This window comes from Thalassophryne amazonica, chromosome 16, assembly GCF_902500255.1.
Source record: "Thalassophryne amazonica chromosome 16, fThaAma1.1, whole genome shotgun sequence".
Lineage (NCBI taxonomy): Eukaryota > Metazoa > Chordata > Actinopteri > Batrachoidiformes > Batrachoididae > Thalassophryne > Thalassophryne amazonica.
Genome location: NC_047118.1, coordinates 17,359,044 through 17,374,122, shown reverse-complemented (window position 1 = coordinate 17,374,122; position 15,079 = coordinate 17,359,044). Strand labels below are relative to the sequence as shown.

The 15,079-nt window shown below is 39.8% G+C and overlaps 2 protein-coding genes across 2 annotated transcripts; both read left to right on the top strand.

The window, feature by feature from the left end:
• Nucleotides 1–5,279: 5,279 nt before the first annotated feature.
• On the top strand, nucleotides 5,280–6,049 carry LOC117527902 (hemoglobin subunit beta-like). Its single transcript, XM_034190408.1, has 3 exons — nucleotides 5,280–5,438; nucleotides 5,549–5,771; nucleotides 5,849–6,049. Exons 1-3 carry the CDS (start codon nucleotides 5,296–5,298, stop codon nucleotides 5,975–5,977), a joined length of 495 nt encoding a protein of 164 aa, XP_034046299.1. The 5' UTR covers nucleotides 5,280–5,295; the 3' UTR covers nucleotides 5,978–6,049.
• A 7,581-nt stretch (nucleotides 6,050–13,630) lies between these two features.
• Nucleotides 13,631–14,433, top strand: LOC117527904 (hemoglobin subunit beta-2-like). Its single transcript, XM_034190410.1, has 3 exons — nucleotides 13,631–13,857; nucleotides 13,933–14,155; nucleotides 14,232–14,433. The coding sequence occupies exons 1-3, from the start codon at nucleotides 13,766–13,768 to the stop codon at nucleotides 14,358–14,360; spliced, it is 444 nt and encodes a 147-aa protein (XP_034046301.1). The 5' UTR covers nucleotides 13,631–13,765; the 3' UTR covers nucleotides 14,361–14,433.
• Nucleotides 14,434–15,079: the final 646 nt, after the last annotated feature.

Below are 15,079 nucleotides of genomic sequence, written 5' to 3'. Positions count from 1 at the left end.
TCTTCAATTAGTGATGAATAGTAAGATGTCCTAGCTTTACGGAGGGCTTTTTTATAGAGCAACAGACTCTTTTTCCAGGCTAAATGAAGATCTTCTAAATTAGTGAGACGCCATTTCCTCTCCAGCTTACGGGTTATCTGCTTTAAGCTGCGAGTTTGTGGGTTATACCACGGAGTCAGGCACTTCTGATTTAAGGCTCTCTTTTTCAGAGGAGCTACAGCATCCAAAGTTGTGCTCAATGAGGATGTTTCTGTGTAGGCTCTCAGTTGTCCAGGTGGTTTGCATAGTAGAGAAGCTTGAATCTTCGACTGGACTGGGTTGCTTGACGTGAGGACATTTTGCTTCAAATCACAGAAGCTTCCTCAGCTAAAATTCTTACTCTGGTAGTCTGACTTCTGTCTTGACTCTTGTAGAGAAGAATAAACCAGAAGCCAACAAAAGCTGGAGTTTTTAACCTAACCAGACCCCTCCTCCCGAGAGGCCGACTGCTATAGGCTAGTGACTAAACAATAGCTCTGATTAGCACCTATTGTGCTCTAGTTAGCACTCTCCTAATGATGGGATGGAAGTTACATCCTCAATGAGGATGTAAAGCTATTGACAAGATAATCTATCTCACTCACAGAGTTTAGGTAGCTACTCTGCACTGTGTTGGTATATGGCATTGAAGAACATAACAAAGAAGGAATCATATCCTTAAACCTAGTTACATCGCTTTCAGAAAGACTTCTACTGTAATGAAACTTATTCCCCACTGCTGGGTAGTCCATTAAAGTAAATGTAAATGTTATTAAGAAATGATCAGACAAAAAGGGGTTTTCAGGGAATACTGTTAAGTCTTCAATTTCTATGCCATATGTCAGAACAAGATCTAAAGTGTGGCTAAGGTGGTGGGTGGGCTCATTTACATTTTGAGCGAAACCAACTGAGTCTAATAATAGATTAAATGCAGTGTTGAGGCTGTCATTCTCAGCATCTATGTGGATGTTTAAATTACCCACTATAATTATCTTATCTGAGCTAAGCACTTAGTCAGACAAAAGGTATGAAAAATCACAAAGAAACTCTCAGTAACGACCAGGTGGACGATAGATAATAACAAATAAAACTGGTTTTTGAGACTTCCAATTTGGATGGACAAGACTAAGAGTCAAGCTTTCAAATGAATTAAAGCTCTGTCTGGGTCTTTGATTAATTAATAAGCTGGAGTGGAAGATTGCTGCTACTCTTCCTCCTCGACCCGTGCTTCGAGCATTTGGCAGTTAGTGTGACTCGGGGTGTTGACTCATTTAAACTAACATATTCATCCTGCTGTAACCAGGTTTCTGTAAGGCAGAATAAATCAATATGTTGATCAATTATTATATCATTTACTAACAGGGACTTAGAAGAGAGAGACCTAATGTTTAATAGACCACATTTAACTGTTTTAGTCTGTCGTGCAGTTGAAGGTGCTATATTATTTTTTCTTTTTGAATTGTTATGCTTAAATAGATTTTTGCTGGTTATTGGTGGTCTGGGAGCAGGCACCGTCTCTATGGGGATGGGGTATTGGGGGGATGGCAGGGGGAGAGAAGCTGCAGAGAGGTGTGTAAGACTACAACTCTGCTAAGTATTCACAGTATTTTCCATGAAACTCGTGACATGAGCTCATGTGCATTCTGTTTCCACTGATCATCCTTGAGATGTTTCTACAGCTTAATTGGAGCCCACCTGGGGTGAATTCAGTTGATTGGACATGATTTGGAAAGGCACACACCTGTTTACATATAAGGTCCCACAGTTGACATTGGAATTCATAATTCATAAAGAAAGCAGGACGTCTCATTTTGGGAGGAAAAAACTGTTTTAGTTGATTGTAGTTTATTGTCTGTATTACAGCATTAGAAAGAGGTGTTATTTTATTTAAAGCGGCAATTCATTTTGAAGTTATTAAGTCCGACCGGACTCTGTCTCGGCAGAGAGCCATGCAGCGTTTGGAGCTGTGCCAACGGAACGGAGGACGATTCTCATTTCTTGACTGCAACAAGACAAGAGTACCAGTTAGTGACTTTAATCCATACAAAAGTGACTCACGATTGACATATTTTAATGGTTTTGAGAGGGGTTAAGAAGCAGACTTGCCACTTCTGAAGAACAGCGAATCAAAGAACCAATGAGCCAGCGGATCGAAGCATTGCTTCATTGGTTTACGCTTCAGACTGGAGTCGTGCTGCAGAAACAGTTGATGACAGACCCGCTGCATGGTCTGTAATCAACGTAGAGGAATGATCATTTTCCAGACAAACACCCTCAAAAACAATGACTGCTCTGAAGGACAGATAATGGAATCATTAAGCAAAAAGACTATTGATATCGGTGGATCAAAACATTTCTTAACGATACCTGAAAACAACCGGCCCATGATACCCAACCCTAATCAACAATTGAGCAAAGGGTGTGAATACGTATGTACATTTAATTTTTTTTAAATAAATTTCCAAAAATATTTAAAAGCTTTTTTTTTCCATGTTGTCATTATGGGGTGTTGTGAGTACAATTGTGATGGAAAATGAATTTTGTCCATTTTGGAATAAGGTGTTAACATAACAAAATGTGGAAAAAGTAAAGCGCTGTGAATATTTTCTGGCTGCACCGTATGACTGCTGGGATAGGCACCAGCACCCCTGAGACCCTTGAGTTGACTAAGAGCATATAGAAAATGACTGACTGACATCTATATATATGCTGCCATTGTGTGAACAGCTTAGGAAGAGTTGGTCATACAAAAAAGACTCACGGACAGGGTGACTCCTATATACCCCCAACCAGTTTTTTATTTGTTGAGAAAATATAAATAATAAAGTAGAAAACAATTACTACAGATGTTGTCATGAAAATAAGTAGGTTTCACTGATTAAATGCAGCTTTTCTGCAGACAGGTTGTTTCTTCATACAAAAGCGATCTGGGGTCGAAACTTCAATTAAACTGCTTTATTTTGGGATTTTAGTGTCGCAGGTCATTTTTGACCCTCAGGACAATGGGAAGTGTACATGTAATTAGGTAGTAAGGCAAGAGAACATAGGTGTTGCAAATTTACAAATCAAGGCTTTATTTAGTGAAAGAATATTAAAAGGATTACACAGACCCAAAAATAATATACAAAAGAGGTCAACAACCCATAACATACCATAAGACAGCTACTACTATTAACATAACAAAACCAACCTTACACAATGCAGCCATTGGGCCTCATGTATCAACGTTGCGTACGGCGATATTTGAGCGTATATGGGGTGTACGCCAAAACGGCTGCGCTACTTGGAATTTATCAATGTGGTTGTTGGCGTACGCTGCGCTGAAAATATACACCAGGTCGAGAGGTGGCGTAACTTATACACCAAAATGAACCAGCGCTGGAATCCACATAAAAATGAAGATGATCAACATGATAAACAGTGCCATTATACAAATCAATGCATGTTACATAAATAACACTTTCCTGATTATACTACATAATAATCAATACAAGTCCCGCTTTTGCGGGATTGTTATGGAGCACGATCCGTGGCTACAGCGCTGACTGCAAAGACAGCGCTGCTCGCCTTTTTCTCCAGACTTCGAGCCTGGAGCCAGAGCAGCGCTGAGCTTAACTTTATGTGGTGTGATCGTTTTAGACTATGAAACTGATAATAACAACTGTAGTTTCGTCATTCCCTTAATTCGCCCGTGTTGCAACCAGGTTTTGTCGTCTCCATTCAGTTGTCACAATAACATAAATACAGAAATACATTTAAAAAATAAAGAAATCTGACAGATTAGGCGTGTCTTATTAATTGAGCGAGCAAATATCCACATGTCAAGAATTATTGACATGTGAAAAGAGAATACAGTGGTCCCTCGCTATAACGCCGTTCACCTGTCGTGGCCTCGGAGTCTCGTGGAGTATTTAGTCCAATTTTGCATGCCTTTTTTTTTTTTAGTGTTCTCTGTTCTGCGTATCTGTTTATAAGAATCTTGTTGCCCAGAAGAAAAAAGAGCGCCAACAACTACTCATAACTGTGTTTGTCACACGGAAACAAACACCTGCAGCCAGGTGTGAGTGGAAAAAGGCGCGGCGCCAGGACGCAAAGGCGCGATCTGTGACATACTGGTCAGTCACTATTAATAATTTCTTATGTGTCCGACCTCGTTCGTTGATCGTTAAAATTAATTTGTTAGTTCTAAATGCCATCATAATTATTTATAGGAAAACTTTCTATTTTTATTTCTCAAACAAATGTTTGGGCCTGAAAACAGTTTGGTATTATTTTCCTACTAAGGTTTGTACTTTGAGAGTGTTTACACACAAGAGAAAAGTGAGAAAATGTTCATGCCTGATTGAGAAGGTCTATTGGCACGCGTCGTGATTGGTGAAGTTCTTTTTCATTGCCGTCTTCCTGGCTTCCATGTCGTAAAATGAGGGTGTGTCTGAAGCAGAGTCTGAATATTTATGGGCGTGTTTATTATAATTACGATCGTTTCCACCCGCCGCATTTATCAAGATCACGTCAGGTGTACGCCAGAAATGGGCAGGTGTGCACTGCTTGATACATGTCACGGCGACTTTGGTGTATTTCAAGTTTACGCCGTAAATTTACGCCACAAGTGCGCAACATTGATACATGAGGCCCATTGTGTAAGGTTGATTTTGTTATGTTAATATATATATATATATATATATATATATATATGGGAGAGACAGTGGTCCAGCCTCCAAAATTTAGTGTAGGTAGGCTCAGCTCACAGCCATTTCTTTTACCCAACCAGAAACAGCTTGCATAATGCTACAGTGTTAAAATGTGTGCACTCCATGTGGTATCAGTCAGAACTAACTGCAAATGACAATACATGTGCAGCTAACTAATGAAGTGCAGTAGAATATTAGGTGATATGACCTTGTATGGCTGTAGCCATCACAGTGCAGAAGAGCTATAAAAAAAAAATTTCTCTACATGCACTGATGTGTAATTAGTCAGTGAACATAAAAGTGTGCCGGCCATTTATTTTGATTATTTTGCTTTAAAAAAGGAGGGTGCTTCAATTTTTAAAAAAAAGTCCAATTTCATTTTTTTTTAAATTACAGTTAAATAAAAAATTATGACAAAAATGAACTTAAAACTAAATTCTGACAGATGTCATGATGTTTACAATATACTTACACACTGTCCAAATGTTCATTATCATTAGTGCAGATCAAAAAGGTGCTCCACCCACCCAGCACTCATCCAATCACTGGTTTTGGGAGGGGAGCACATTGACTTTATAAAGTGCACATGCCCTCAAAGAGGGGTCTTCACAGGTCCGCGAAAAATACAGTCAGCAAAATGGTCGTCTGGGCAGATTTTGAGCGCAAAGCTATTAAAAACATCTTTTCAAAGGTAAAACAAGATACCTTGGGTCCAGCAGCTCTCGCCAGGTGAGAATCCTTTCTTGTCTTTGATAGTAACGTGTAATATAAACTACCTCTGTTTCTGAGTCACTGTTCGTTCTACGTGTAACATTCTGGGTGTTTGCATGTTTCTGCAGGTGTCTGATCGTCTACCCCTGGACGCTGAGGTATTTTGGAAAATTTGGAGACCTCTCCGATGCCGCTGCCATCAAGTCAAATGCCAAAGTGGCCGAACATGGGAAAACTGTCCTGCGGGCTCTTGTCAAGGCTCTGGACAACATGGACAACATCAAGGACACCTACAAAGACTTGAGCATACTGCACTCTGAAACACTGAATGTGGACCCCAGGAATTTCACGGTAAGACTCTGGAGATCACATGATTACAAGGGGACTTGATATTCCAGAATACTGATTATTTTTATTTTGTTTTACAGCTGCTGGCTAATTGTGTGACCATCGAGGTTGCTGGACAGCTGGGTTCTACTTTCACCGCTGAGTTTCATGCAGCTTTCCAGAAGTTCCTGGCGGTGGTCGTGGCCGCTTTGAAGAAACAGTACTACTAGAGAGCTTCATCAAAACACAATCCACATGACTTAATGTTCAGGTTGCAATAAAGAAGGTGAACTGCAAAAAAACCCAAAATAAATAAAGTGTTTTTTGTCTTTCTTTGCGCAACACAGATGTTTGTCCGAACACGTGTTGGTCAACAAGAGTCAGCAGAATTGATTCAGTGCATCTTAGAATTCAGATTCTTGACCTATTTATGATTTAATTATTGTTATATTGATGTCTTTCTGGCACATCTCACTGACATCAGGATACAAACATGTTTAAATTTGTGTTGATGTGCAGTAACCCATCCCTCGGGGTGGAAAGTCAACCCAAATCAGAAAACAGAATAAAAGTTTAATTACATTGGAAGTTCCACTACATGCACCTCCAGTACAGTTATTTAGTGTTCTGTTTTGTTTTGTTTTTTTCCCTGATCAGCAGTGGTACAATCTAGAACATAAAATGTCCTTTGGGAATATTTCTTCTTTACTATTAATCACCAATTAATGTTGGCATGAAAATTAGAATCTTACATTAAAATGCTTCAACAAATTTGGTTTGAATTTGAGCTACATACTGTGAAACACAGTCATCTAAAAGAACTGAAATGTGCGTGTGTGTGTGTGCATGTGAAAAGTGCATCCAGTATATTACTGAACACAAACAAAAATGGTTTATTTTCTTATATTTCTTTTCGTCTCTGTTATGAGTTTGGTCATTTGTATATGAGCGAATTTCTGTTATGCATGGGTGTCTAATAATAATAATAATAATAATAATAATAAATCAGACTGAAAAATTATGTAAAACTGCTTTTTTACGTGCATTTATAAATGATATAAATATCTAAATGTGTAAAGACTTTTCATTTTCAAAAATAAAAATATATCTTTTTGTGTTGTGACAAAACCACATCATTATTTTTTGGTGGTTGTCTGCACATTTGGATGTTATGAACTAAGATTCTTTTTCCATACCCACTTGAATGGGGTATTCTAAATGAAAGAAAAAAAAAGTAATTGTTCTTTTCTTATCTTTCTCCAGGCAATTTATTTCCACATTTTTAAAGTAAAGTCAGCTTGTCATGTTTTACAGTGTTGCTCTCTAAGTAACCATCTATTTGCCATAACCAAGGCAAATAGATGCGCAACACTGGCATGCCCTTGCCCTTCTCCAGCCACTGGAGTCCTCAACGCTGAGGCATCAGTGTGCTGGATCATTAACAGACAAACGCTCCACAAGCCACTCATCTGAGTCTCTAAGTAACCGCTTATTCCAGCAGTTCGCAAGAACTCTTCAAAGAGGATTAAGGAACAGGGATCTGGTTTACAACAAACCAACACCTGCTGGAGAAGAGCATTGATGCTTTTACTGACTCCTTAGAAATACGGGGCATCTGGAAAGTCTTCACAGCACTTCACTTTTTCCACATTTTGTTATGTTACAGCCTTATTTAAAAATGGAATAAATTCATTTTTTTCTGTCAAAATTCTACACACAATGGGCCTCATGTATCAACGTTGCGTACGGCAATATTTGAGCGTATATGGGGTGTACGCCAAAACGGCTGCGCTACTTGGCATTTATCAATGTGGTAGTTGGCGTACGCTGCGCTGAAAATATACACCGGGTCGAGAGGTGACGTAAATATACACCAAAATGAACCAGCGCTGGAATCCACATAAAAATGAAGATGATCAACATGATAAACAGTGCCATTATACAAATCAATGCATATGTTACATAAATAACACTTTCCTGATTATACTACATAATAATCAATACAAGTCCCGCTTTTGCGGGAGCACGATCCGTGGCTACAGCGCTGACTGCAAAGATAGCGCTGCTCGCCCTTTTCTCCAGACTTCGAGCCTGGAGCCAGAGCAGCACTGAGCTTATCTTTATGTGGTGTGATCGTTTTAGACTATGAAATTGATAATAACAACTGTAGTTTCGTCATTCCCTTAATTAATATCCACATGTCAAGAATTATTGACATGTGAAAAGAGAATACAGTGGTCCCTCGCTATAACGCCGTTCACCTGTCGTGGCCTCGGAGTCTCGCGGAGTATTTAGTCCAGGACGCAGAGGCCCGATCTGTGACATACTGGTGAGTCACAATTAATAATTTCTTATGTGTCCGACCTTGTTCGTTCAAATCAAATCAAATCTATTTTATTTATATAGCGCCAAATCACAACAAACAGTTGCCCCAAGGCGCTTTATATTGTAAGGCAAAGCCATACAATAATTACGGAAAAACCCCAACAGTCAAAACGACCCCCTGTGAGCAAGCACTTGGCGACAGTGGGAAGGAAAAACTCCCTTTTAACAGGAAGAAACCGAAAGCAGACCAAGGCTCAGGGAGGGGCAGTCTTCTGCTGGGACTGGTTGGGGCTGAGGGAGAGAACCAGGAAAAAGACATGCTGTGGAAGAGAGCAGAGATCAATCACTAATGATTAAATGCAGAGTGGTGCATACAGAGCTGAGCCTACCTACACTAAATTTTGGAGGCTGGACCATTGTCTCTCCCATATATATATATATATATATATATATATATATATATATATATATATATATATATATATATATATATATATATATATATATATATACACACTACTATTAACATAACAAAATCAACCTTACACAATGGGTCTCATGTATCAATGTTGCGCACTTGTGGCGTAAATTTACAGCGTAAACTTGAAATACACCAAAGTCGCCGTGACATGTATCAAGCAGTGCGCACCTGCCCATTTCTGGCATACGCCTGACGTGATCTTGATAAATGCAGCAGGTGGAAACGGTGGTAATTATAATAAACACGCCCATAAATATTCAGACTCCGCTTCAGACACACCCTCATTTTACGACATGGAAGCCAGGAAGACGGCAATGAAAAAGAACTCCACCAATCACGACGCGTGCCAATAGAGCGTCAAAAGCGGCCGTCGTATTAATTGTTTTGTAGTATATAATCAATAAAGTGTTACAGTGGTCCCTCATTAATCGCTGGAGTTACGTTGTAAAAAATAGCCCGAAATACGCGAAACCGCGACGTTAGGCAGCGTTATTTTTTACAATTATTATAGACGTTTCAAAGCTGTAAAACCCCTCACTACACAGTTTATACACTTACCCAGTCATGAACATTTTCTCACTTTTCTCTCGTGTGTAAACACTCTCAAAGTTCAAACCTTAGTAGGAAACTAAGACCAACCTGTTTTCAGGCCTGAACATTTGTTTGAGAAATAAAAATAGAACGCTTTCATATAAATAATTATGATGGCATTTAGAACTAACAAATTAATTTTAACGATCAACGAACAAGGTCGGACACATAAGAAATTATTAATAGTGACTGACCAGTATTTCACAGATCGGGCCTCTGCGTCCTGGCGCCGCGCCTTTTCCCACTCACACCTCACAGCAGCAGGTGTTTGTTTCCGTGTGACAAACACAGTTATGAGTAGTTGTTGGCGCTCTTTTCTCTTCTGGGCAACAAGATTCTTATAAACAGATACGCAGAACACAGAACACTGTAAAAAAAAAAAAAGACATGCAAAATTGGACTAAATACTCCACGAGACTCCGAGGCCACGACAGGTGAACGGCGTTATAGCGAGGGACCACTGTATTCTCTTTTCACATGTCAATAATTCTTGACATGTGGATATTTGCTCGCTCAATTAATAAGACACGCCTAATCTGTCAGATTTCTTTATTTTTTAAATGTATTTCTGTATTTATGTTATTGTGACAACCGAATGGAGACGACAAAACCTGATTGCAGCACGGGCGAATTAAGGGAATGACGAAACTACAGTTGTTATTATCAGTTTCATAGTCTAAAACGATCACACCACATAAAGTTAAGCTGAGCGCTGCTCTGGCTCCAGGCTCGAAGTCTGGCGCCAGAGCAGCGCTGTGTTTGCAGTCAGCGCTGTGACCACGGATCGTGCTCGAGACCAACAATCCCGCAAGGCGGGATTTGTATTGATTATTATGTAGTATAATCAGGAAAGTGTTATTTATTTAACATATGCATTGATTTGTATAATGGCACTGTTTATCATGTTGATCATTTTCATTTTTATGTGGATTCCAGCGCTGGAATCATTTTGGTGTATAATTTACGCCACCCGTCGACCTGGTGTATATTTTCAGCGCAGCGTACGCCAACGACCACATTGATAAATGCCAAGTAGCGCAGCCATTTTGCCGTACACCCCATATACGCTCAAATATCGCCGTACGCAACGTTGATACATGAGGCCCATTAACACCTCATAATGACAACATGAAAAAGTTTTTTTCTTCAAATTTATTAAAAATGAAAAACTAATAAATCACATGTACATAAGTGTTCACACACTTCGCTTTGTTGATGCACCTTTAGCAGCAATTACTGTCTGACGTCTACATAAATATGATTCCACAAGCTTGGCACACCTATCTTTGGGCAGTTTTACCCATTCCTATTTGCAGCACCTCTATAGCTCCATCAGATTGGGTAGCCCTGGTGCACAGCCATTTTCAGATCTCTGAGATGTTCAATCAGTTTCCGGTCTGGGCTCTGGCAGGGTCACTCAGTGACGTTCACAGAGTTGTCCTGAAGCCACTCCTTTGATATCTTGGCTGTGTGCTTAGGGTCATTGTCCTGCTGAAAGATGAACCGTCACAGCAGTTTGAGGTCAAGAGCGCTCTGGAGCAGATTTTCATCCAGGATGGCTTTGCTGCATTCATCTTTCCCTCAATCCTGACTAGTTTCCCAGTTCCTGCTGCTGAAAAACTTCCCCACAGCAGGATGCTGCCACCACCATGCTCCACTGTAGGGATGGTGCCTGGTTTCCTCCAAACATGATGCCTGGCATTCACACCAAATAGTTCAATTTTTGTCTCATCAGACCAGAGAATTTTGTTTCTCAAGGTATGAGAGTCCTTCAGGTGCCTTTTGGCAAACTCCAGGTGGGCTGCCATGCGCATTTCACTAAGGAATGGCTTCCATCTGGCCACTCTACCATACAGGCCTGATTGGTGGATTGTTGCAGAGATGTTTCGGAGGTCTACAGGCAATTTCTTTGACTTCATGCTTAATTTGTGCTCTGACATGCACTGTCAGCGGTGGGACCTTATATGTAGACAGGTATGTGTCTTTCCAAATCATGTCCAATCAACTGAATTTACCCCAGGTGGACTTCAATTACACTGTAGAAATATCTCAAGGATGATCAGTGGAAACAGGATGCACATGAGCTCAAGGCTGTGAATACTTATGTACTTGTGAGTTCTTCATTTGTTTTTTATTATTAATAAATGTGCAAAAATCTAAAAAAAAAAAACATTTTTCAGATTGTCATTATGGGGTATTGTGTGTAGAATTTTGAGGAAAAAAATGAATTTCATCCATTTTGGAATAAGGCTGTAACATAACAAAATGTGGAAAAAGGGAAGCACTGTGAATACTTTCTGGATGCACCGTAGTCGTCTTTCACAGGGATGAGGCAAGAGGCTGTACGGAGAATATCAGCTGTCTGGTGCTCCTGAAGCAGACGGACAAGTTACTGTTGACATTTGGTGGCATCCCTTATCTGGTGATGCTGGCCTGTCTTGCTGAGGTTCACAGTGATACCAAATGGGTCCAACCCTGTGATCAGGAGGTTTGTCAGCAACGCCCTGCAGCTGGGGGTGTTCTAGTATGTTCTTACCATGCGGAAATGCTGAAATGTTTTGCAGTTTCATCAAATAATGCTCCACAGACTTTCCTTTCTGGTTGGTAGGACGTGCACTGCACAGAGAGAAAAGAAACGTAAAATACATCATCATCATTGTGGCTTCACTACACACTTGCTGAAGTTTAAATCAGACTAAATGTTAAAAGACAATCAGCTGACGTTTACCTTCTTGGAAGCTCATGGTCATACTGCTGTGTGCTGATTTATCCACATACAGGATGGCTGGTCAGCAGCTACTCTGCTTTACCGTTATTCACAGCAGAGCCACACGCTGGATCCCAATATGAATTAAGTTTATTGGTTAACTCTACCAACAGGATTGATGGAAAGGGAAGACAGATTTATTATTCTTAGTGATAAGGCACAGTTATCACCAAGGCTGAACTCCTTCATTACTGCTCAGGCGTACTTCCATTCTATCTGGTGGAAGGCTTTTTGGGGATTGAGGGCTAGAATGAGCATTTTACAATCTTTGTTGTATCTGGAAGACATTCATCAGCCGCCTTACTTTTAAAACCAAAAATATTCCTGGAAGAAATCCAGTTTGCTTGTGGTGACTGATGGCCTGACCAGGGTGAACCCGCCTCTAGCTGACTGCAGGGATAGGAGTGTCATTATGGGATAAATAGTTTGAGATTAAATCACCTGTTTGTTGATTAAGTTGCTGGTCACTGAGTAATAACATAAGCCTGTGATTTTAATGTTGGAGCGCACTGATCAATATATATATATGGTTTGTGAGAGCAGCATTGCTTTTCTGTGATGGTCTCCCCTCTCTTTGTCCTTGAGTTGTGTCAGTGCCCGAGAAAGGTTATCTCTCTCTCTCTCTCTCTCTCTCTCTCTCTCTCTCTCTCTCTCTCTCTCTCTCTCTCTCTCTCTCTCTCTATATATATATATACTAGCTGAGTTACCCGGTCCACCAATCCGGATCCGGATCACCTCCAACATTCAGGGGAGTCTTCCGTGTCCTAATATCTATCTGTTGTGCAAATTTGGTGAGAATCCCTGAAGTACTTTTGACATAATCCTTCAAAGACTATATAAAGTGAATCTTGAGCCAGAATCCGGATTCGGATCTGGATCACCTCCAAAATTTCATGAAATCTTCCATGGCCTAATATGTATATGTGGTGAAAATTTGGTGAGAATCCATGAAGTCGTTTTGATGTATTCCTTCAAAGCCTATATAAGGCTGACCGTGTGTGTGTGTGTGTTTGCGCACATGTGCTTCCAACCTAAGGGCCCCAGTGACCTCCCCCTTGGTGCCCCCGGTCACCATACCAAGTTTGGTGTCGATTGTTTAATTACTGTGGCTGTGCATATAGAGCAGGTCGGGATCTAATTAAAATATATAAGGCTGACCGTGTGTGTGTGTATGTGTGTTTGCGCACGTGCACTTCCAACCTAAGGGCCCCAGTGACCTCCCCCTTGGTGCCCTCAGTCACCATACCACGTTTGCTGTTGATTGCTTAATTACTGTGGCAGTTCACCCCGAACACAAACCATGCCACATACGTACATTGCCTTATATATATAATTTTATTTTATTTTTCCAAAAATGTGGCTTTTCTCTTTGGGCCATTTTTTGTTTATGATTTGATTTCAGACAAAAATTGTGCAAATAGACTTTTTTTTTTTTTTTTTTTGTTTTTTTGCTATGCTGTGCTGTACTTTTTGTCTGTGTGTTTTTGGCATAACTCTCCATCCAAGCAAGTCAGATACTGAAATTAAAAAAAGGTGCAAAGTTACATTTAAATTATTATTTATTTATTTTTTTTAAACCCTCATCATTAAAACTGCAACTCAATTTTGGTGGATGCCACTAATTTTGACTAGATTTATTCCTCATGTCACCACTAAACCTTCCTTTTCTCTTTCACCCTATGGTTTGACCAAATGTTTATTATCATTAATGCAGATCAAAAAGTGCTGCACCCACCCAGAAAGACCCACCCAATGTATATGCATTAAGTGGTTTTGGGGGGGCTCAGTGGCTTTAAATACTGCTTGTGCCCTTATAGAAACATATTCACAAGTCAGTAAAAGCAAGACAGCAAAATGGTCGTGTGGGCAGACTCTGAGTGTGCCGCCATCAAAGACATCTTTGGAAGGCCAGATATCGAAGCTGTGGGTTCAGCCGCTCTCTCCAGGTATGAATTCTTTGCTGGATTTGAAGAACACATGGCATAAAGTCTGTTTCATGTGTAACATTTTGGTTGTTGCAGATGTCTGGTTGTCTACCCCTGGACACAGAGATATTTTGGGAAATTTGGAAACCTTTACAATGCTGCTGCTATCATAACAAACCCAAAGGTAGCTGATCATGGAAAAACTGTCATACGGGGTCTGATCAAGGGAGTGCAGGATCTGGACAAGATCAAGGAGACCTACAAAGAGTTGAGCATACTGCACTCTGAGAAACTGAACGTGGAGCCTGTTAATTTCTGGGTAGGTTTCTGGAGATCACAAGTTCATCAGGGTGATTGATGTTCCATAAAACTGTTGTTATTTATTTGTTTTACAGCTGCTGTCTGACTGTGTGACCATTGTGCTTGCTGGACAGATGGGTAGTGCTTTCACTCCTGAGGTTCATGCAGCTCTTCAGAAGTTCTTGGCGGTGGCGGTGTCCGCTTTGATGAAACAGTACCAGTAGAGAGCCCCACCATAACCCAATCCAGATGACTTGGTGTATCTTTGTTTGATCAGTTTGCAATAAAGAACCTGAAATGCAATGAAAATGTTGTGTTTACTCAGCACAGAGGCTAACGTCATAAAACCCACATATTTGGAAAAACGAGTGTCCAACATGACAGAGCAGAACTGATCTAGTTCAGCTTTGAACTCAGGTACATGAATGATTTATTGTCTAATTATTACTGAGTATTTTCCCAGCAGAGACCACTGTCAGCACAACAAATGCAATTTTGGGTTGATGCCAATAAAAGGGAAAAAATTCACAATAATAAACGTGTGTGTGTGTGTGTGTGTGTGTGTGTGTGCGTGCGTGCGTGTGTTCATTATGTATCTCTTTAATTATTTAAAATAATAAATGTTAAATTTATGGTCAATATTAATTTATTTTACACCTGCAAGTAATAAATATATTCATTGTGAATGTATTGTTGTTATTATTATTATTAGTAGTATTATATTGTTGTTGTTCATTTATTTTACATCTGCAACTAATAAATATATTAATTGCAAATGTATTACTATTATTATTATTATTATTGATATTGTTGTTGTTAGTTTGTAACGGGGGAATCATTAAATAATTCACGTCTCACTGTGATGCGTTCACGTGACTTGACTGACAAAAAAATTCACTTTATACTGACATAAAAACAATGGACGTAATTAAATCATCATATT

Excerpts from the sequence above, each read along its gene's own strand:
- LOC117527902 (XM_034190408.1), top strand. The coding sequence starts at position 5,296 with ATGCCCTCAAAGAGGGGTCTTCACAGGTCCGCGAAAAATACAGTCAGC. Across the intron at positions 5,439-5,548 it reads GGTCCAGCAGCTCTCGCCAG|GTGTCTGATCGTCTACCCCT; the intron begins GTGAGAATCCTT and ends ATGTTTCTGCAG. Across the intron at positions 5,772-5,848 it reads TGGACCCCAGGAATTTCACG|CTGCTGGCTAATTGTGTGAC; the intron begins GTAAGACTCTGG and ends TTTGTTTTACAG.
- LOC117527904 (XM_034190410.1), top strand. The coding sequence starts at position 13,766 with ATGGTCGTGTGGGCAGACTCTGAGTGTGCCGCCATCAAAGACATCTTT. Across the intron at positions 13,858-13,932 it reads GGTTCAGCCGCTCTCTCCAG|ATGTCTGGTTGTCTACCCCT; the intron begins GTATGAATTCTT and ends TGGTTGTTGCAG. Across the intron at positions 14,156-14,231 it reads TGGAGCCTGTTAATTTCTGG|CTGCTGTCTGACTGTGTGAC; the intron begins GTAGGTTTCTGG and ends TTTGTTTTACAG.